General features: G+C 59.1%; 1 protein-coding gene across 6 annotated transcripts in view; it reads right to left on the minus strand.

Moving 5' to 3' along the window:
• Positions 1 to 4,722, minus strand: part of CELSR3 (cadherin EGF LAG seven-pass G-type receptor 3) — a 36,575-nt gene extending 31,853 nt beyond the window's left edge. For all 6 annotated transcript variants that reach the window (XM_006928732.5, XM_045049875.1, XM_045049873.1 and 3 more), the window contains exon 1: positions 975 to 4,722. In XM_006928732.5, the coding sequence (XP_006928794.4) occupies positions 975 to 4,722 (3,748 nt within the window). The remainder of the gene's footprint in view (positions 1 to 974) is intronic.
• Positions 4,723 to 6,369: the final 1,647 nt, after the last annotated feature.

Below are 6,369 nucleotides of genomic sequence, written 5' to 3' on the forward strand. Positions count from 1 at the left end.
GGCTCAGCAAACTCTCTCTCTCCAGGAAGGTCTTGAACCCTGACCACCACCCACCTGCCCCCTCAGAATTCTTGGATCAGAAAGCTGCCCGTCATCCCAGACCTGGGTCCTGTGATCTCAGTGGTCACCTCTCAAAATGAGAATGAGGTGCTTATATACCTTGTCCCCAGACCCTAGTACACACTGGATGGACAATAAGGATTGGTTGTTGAGTGAACTTAGGGATAAATGAAGTCTGTGCCTTCTTTGGCAGTGTGAGGAGTCCGTGCTCCAGAATTGGGAAGTGAACAGCAGTTGAAGCCTCTCTCCCAACCTCTGCCGCAGTAGGCACGATTGCAAGAGCCTCTCCCACCTGCACCCTCCTATGAGGGAGTGTTTGTGAAAATCTGGGGCTGTAGAGGTAGAAAAGAGGCACGTGGGCCTCTGGACATTTTCCCAAAGGGCAGGTCCTCAGTCAGTCCCTCGGATAGCCGTCAGGCCGGTATGGGCCCACTCTCTGTCTGAAGCTGCCAGAGTAAGCCGCTGTTCATGACCATTAAACTATTGGCCCACCTTCCCTGTACATATGGGGTAAAGGTCAAGCTGGACCCAAAGTAATGCTGCATCTGAACAGGTGTGAGCTGACTGGCCCATGCTGGCTTTTCCCTGTGGCCTCCAGAGCATTAAGCCAGGACCTGCAGGCTTTTGGGGATGGGGGCACTATCCCTAGTGTAGTAGACAGTTCATACGGTCTATATGGGATTTGCTAAATGCCCTAGAATCTTTGAGGTTCTGTGCAGACTGTCCAAGACCCTAAGCAGGCTATGAACCTAACCTGTAAAGCCTATGGCAGATCCTGTGGGGGTGCAGGAACCCAGCATTTAAGGGATTCTTGGAAGGCTTGGAAATCCTTCTTTGGTTTCAGGTGCCCTGGGAGCCCCTGACGCCCTGAAGGTTGGGGTCACTGGGTCACTTGCTTGCCCCCCACCCCTCACCTGTGACAGTCACCAACATGGAGGCCACCAGTGGGCGGTTGTTGTCTAGCTTGCGGCTGAGTCGAAGCTCCCCACTGGTCTGGTTGACCACCAGCAGCTGCAACTCATTGCCCCGCTCAAAAGAGTAGAAGAGGTGGTCAGAGACATCAGGGTCATAAGCTGGGATGCGCCCAATAACGCCTGAGGGAAAGGTGTCTGAGCGGTTGGATACATAGTTGTTGAAGAGGATCTGGAAGTTGTTGAGCACAGGGCTGTTGTCATTCTGGTCAACCAGGCGGACATGCACAGTGGCTCGACTGACCAGAGGGGCAGACGTGGCCTGCACCACAATCACATATTCCTGGCGAGCCTCATAGTCCAGGTCAATGAGTGCCGTCAACTCTCCAGAGAAGATGTCCATTTGGAACAGCTCAGGGATGTTCCCCTCCACAATCTGGTACATTATATGTGCATTGGGGCCTTCATCAGGGTCTACCGCAGTGATCTGAGCCACCACTGAGCCCACAATGCTGTTCTCCTTCACTCGCACCTCAAACTCCTCAGCTGGGAAGACAGGGGCATTGTCATTTACATCCTGCACCGTCACCTGGATGCTGACCGGAGTCCTCAGTGGGGGTACACCTCGGTCCACTGCATAGGCAGTAAGTTCATACACTGGTACTGCCTCCCGATCCAGCCGCCTCACTGTGCGGACAATGCCAGAGGTTGGCTCAATGGTAAAATCTCCATCACCATCTTCCCCATTCTGGAAAGTGTACTGGACCCTGCCATTGGCATGAGCATCTCGGTCAGTGGCTGAGATCTGCAGGACACTGGTGAAAGGTGGGGCATCCTCAGATACCAATCCCGTGTAGTGGGAAGCCACAAACTGTGGAGCATTATCATTGACATCATTGACCATCACCTCCACATAAGTGGTGTCTGCCTTCTGTGGGATGCCATTGTCCCGAGCTGTAATAGCCAGTGTGTAGGTCACCTGGTCCTCATAGTCCAGTGGAGCCTGTAGTGTAATGGCCCCTGAATCTGCATCAATGCGGAACTGGGGCAGGTTGTCCTCCAGGAGATAGGTGATGCGAGCATTCTCACCCACATCATCATCAGAGGCACTGATAACCACCACAGTGCTACCCACTGGCCGATCCTCATTCACACTCACTGAGTAGTGGGCACTTTGAAATACAGGCCGGTGAGTGTTGGCATCTGTGATATTGATGTGCACATAGCAGTGATCGTGAAGCGCACGGTCAGAAGCAGTTAGCACCAGCTTGAAGTAGCGTTCCTGCTTGTAGTCCAATGGCAGAGCCAGTGTCACCAGACCTACACCCCCCTGGGTGCTGATAGCAAACCGATTCCGGGTGTTGCCACCTGTGATCTGGTAGCTGATGGCACTGTTGGCATCACGATCTACAGCGGTCACACTGACCACAGTAGTGCCCACAGCTGCATCTTCATTCAGCCGTAGGTGGTACTCCTTCATCGTAAACTCAGGCCGATTGTCATTAACATCTAGCACAGTCACCGTGACACTGGCTGAGGCTGAGAGTGGAGGTGTGCCATGGTCTCGCGCCTCCACACCAAAGAAATAATGCTCCACAGACTCACGATCCAGGGGACCACTCACAGAGACCCAGCCAGTGGCACTGTTTATCACAAAGGGCATATCAGGTGCCACACCAGTTAGGGAGTACTCTAATCTGGCATTCTCCCCATGGTCCGCATCCACTGCCTGAATGTGGATGACCGAATGGCCCAGGGGTGCGTTTTCCAGTACAGAGACTTGGAAAGGTGTGCTGACAAAGATAGGAGTATGGTCATTGATGTCCACTACCTGGATGCTGGCCAGGCCTGTGTTGTTGGACAGTGGTGGCCGGCCTGCATCCTGCGCCCGGATGCGCAAGGCATACTCTCGCTCTGCCTCAAAGTCCAGAGGTGCCACCACCTGGATCTCGCCCGTGAGGCTGTCGATCGCAAAATGACCACGACTGTTGCCGCTGATGATGTTGTAGTGCACCAGTCCATTGGCATCCTTGTCCCGGTCGGTGGCTGTGACGCGTAGTACCACCGTGTGGGGGCGCACGTCCTCGCGCACTTGCGCCACGTAGCGCTTCTCGCTGAATTGGGGCGCGTTGTCGTTCTCGTCCAGCACAGTTATGTGCACACGCACAGTGGCAGAGCGCGGCCCAGGTTCCTGGCCCTGGTCGCTGGCCTCCACCACCAGCTCGTAGCTTTCCATGTGTTCGCGGTCTACGCGACCGCTGGTGCTTATGAGGCCAGACCGCGGATCAATCTCGAAGGCGGCGGCAGCAGCGGCGCGCGCAGCTGGCGGCCCCACGAAGCGGTAACGCAAGTTGGCGTTGGGGGGCGCGTCGCCGTCTGTGGCACGCAACTGAAGAATGGGGTAGCCCTCCTCCACGTTCTCGCGAAGTGTCTCCCGGTATTGCGCCTGCTCAAACACTGGCGCGTGGTCGTTGCGATCGGTCACTGTAACGGCCACCATGGTAGTGGCCGAGAGGCGTGGCGAGCCGTGGTCCTGCGCCGTCACGCGCAGGTAGTGCCGCTCCATGCTCTCGCGGTCCAGGGCAGCCTCTGTGCGAATGAGGCCGCTTAGTGGGTCAATGCTGAACAGCTCCAGAGAGCGGCTGTTCATAAGCGCAGCCAGCGAGTAAACTAGGCGCCCGGCCTCGCCTGCGTCCGGGTCCTGCGCCACTACGCGTAGCACCGCGGTGCCAGCCGCCTCGTTCTCGGGCACTAGCGCCTGATAGTTGTACTGCGGGAACTGCGGGTGGCGGTTCGCGGCGCGACGGGGGCGGATCCTGCTCGCTGTGGGTATTCTCCAGATTCCCGACTGAGCCCGGATCCCCGGGGGGCGCGGCCCGGGGTGCTGCGGGAGGAAGCGGCGGCGGAAGAGACCACGCGAGCGCATGCGCTCGGGCGTCGGCTCGGGAGCTGTCCGAGACTCGCGCAGTGCTGAAACAGACTCGGGAGCTGTCCTCTCTATGAGCGGTGCTGAATCCAGCCCAGGGCCACATCCTATAGCCCTGGGGGGACAGTCCGGCTGGGGGGCTGTCCTCGCCGCTCGAGATGTCGCAGTTCTCTCGCTCTGACCCCTACGCCTCGGTGCCCACAATTCCCCGCAGCAGCGCGTGGATCCCACTTTTTTGGGGGTGCCTCTTCCAGGATTCCTCTGGGAGAACACTGGCTTGTAACCACGGGGCCGAACCAGAAGGTCCAAAGGGAAGGGAGAGCTGTTCCTCAGGCTCGGGACCCCTGGGGGCAGAGCCTCTGGAGACTGACTATCTTTTCGCAAGGGTCCTGTCCGCCCGCAAGAGGAGATCTCTGGGCGCCAGCATAATAGAGCCCCTGGTCCCTGTCCTGTTCCTTGCCCGCGTCTGTCTAAAGCCTGGACCCCATATTTCGCTCCCAACCCCGCGTCCGGCTGTTCAGGGAGCCCTCTACCACTCTGAGCGCTTTGCCTTCCCCCTCGGAGCCCCAAGAAGACAGGCTCCCTGACTCCCAGGCCAGGCTCTTCATCCTCTTGGACCCCGGGCGTCTCGGGACAAAGAGCTAAGGCTCCGCCGCCGGTCCGCGCCCCTGGCCCCGTAGCGGCAGCTACCCCTGGGTCCCAGCCTTGGCCCCCGTCGACCCCCAGCTCCTCTCGGCTGAGAGGGAACAAAGAGAGGAGGAGAAGGAGCAGGAGTAGTGGGGTCGTCGGCCCCCTGAGACCCCACCAAGGCGGCCGCCTCGCCATCACCCCCCGCCTCCCCACACGGCCTCCACCGCCCCTCGCCCCGGTCCGGGCCTTGGGCCCGCCCCGCCGCTCGGGCCCCCTCCCGGGCCCCTGCCGCCGCCCCGGTCCCCCGCCTCTCGGCCTGTCGCTCCGCACCGCCTTCGCCCTCTGGGCACCATCTACTCCGCAGCCAGAGCCCCTTTGGCGTGCGGCCCCGGCTTTTGCCGCCCCCACCACAGCATCCCCGACGCGGCTGCCGCCTCCCGCCGCTCCAACATGGCTCCCGGCTTCAGCGATGGTTCGTTCCACCTCAGCCCCGAAGCCCCAAATCCTGTGGTACAGCCCGTTGCGCATGGCAAATCTGGCTGCTGAAGCCGTTGTCGCCATCTTTACTAAGGGCAAAGCATAACTGCTGCCCGCGGTGCTGAATAAGGGTTGGAAGGTTCGCCGCCCCTGGATCCACCCTCCTTGCTTTGGGACACCCCCCTCACCCGCCTTCCTTCTTCTAGGCGCGGTCTCAGCTCCATCTCTTACTCTTTCTTCTGTTTGCAGGTCTTTTGTTCCCCTTCCTGAGCACTAGTTCCGGACCCTGTCCTGGAGTTTAGTATGAAAATTGGTGCCAATGTTGCGGAGAGAGCGTTCCCATGACTCTTGGCAGGGGTACCATGTGGAATCCCGGGGACGCAGGGGAGGTTGACTGGATGGAGACCTGGGACACCAGACCTAAAGTTGATAGCTTGAACTGTTCGACCACTGAGTTTTAACTCGTGAAACATGTCGCGACCATCTGTTTGGAGTGTCTCTGCAGAGCAAGGACTGGAGATGACCCGCCCAGGCGTGAATAGAGAACAAACTCTTCCCTGCCTTGCTGGAACCCAGCAGTCTCCTGTGCTGGAGGCCCCTCTACTGGAGGAAACACCCTCCTCCAGGCCGCGGGTCTCGAAAGCTCTGGGATGCCACGTGGAGCCCGGCGTTGCCTTGTATAACTGCAGCCACGGCTTCCTCGGATCCCCGCCCCTCGCCCTCCACGACTGCGTCCCTTAACCCCTTGAAGGGACTAACGGAACCTCAATCCTCCTCCCACGGTTCAATACAGTTCTCCCAGAGCTGAGCAACTCCAGGAGCAAGTCGGTTCCGGATGGCCAATGGGCAGATAAGGCGGAATAGACGTCACAGAAGACGACACCGGGTTGGGAGAGAACTATTGGCACAAAGGGAGGCTCCGCCCCCCGACGGCGGACTCATTGTCTTAGGGGAGGGCTCTGTGGATTCCAAGGTAGCCCAGAGAGATAATCCCGGAGGCTCTCTGCCCCCTGGCCTGCAAAGGCAGCAGCGGCAACGCCCTGCAGCGTCATGGATAAAGGGCGCGGGCGTCCCCAGACCAAGGAGGGGTTTAGGGCGGGATCCCAGAACGTTCCAAGGGGCGCGGCTCCAGTTAGGAACTAAAGCAAAACTCCTGGCTCAGGCCTGCAGCCCACTCCAACGGTACATATGACATCACCATCGACCAATCAGGCGGCACATTCTTCGGCCCCTCGACTTCTTCGCTTCCGGGAGGGGGGGGTTCCCGTGGGTCCCACCTCCTGAGCGCCCTACCTAGCTGTGGAAAGCTGGCAGGTGGGCTCCAGAATCTGAGGACGCCCTAAGGTCGGAACTTCATGCCGGATA

Source organism: Felis catus, chromosome A2 (assembly GCF_018350175.1).
Source record: "Felis catus isolate Fca126 chromosome A2, F.catus_Fca126_mat1.0, whole genome shotgun sequence".
Taxonomy (NCBI): domain Eukaryota; kingdom Metazoa; phylum Chordata; class Mammalia; order Carnivora; family Felidae; genus Felis; species Felis catus.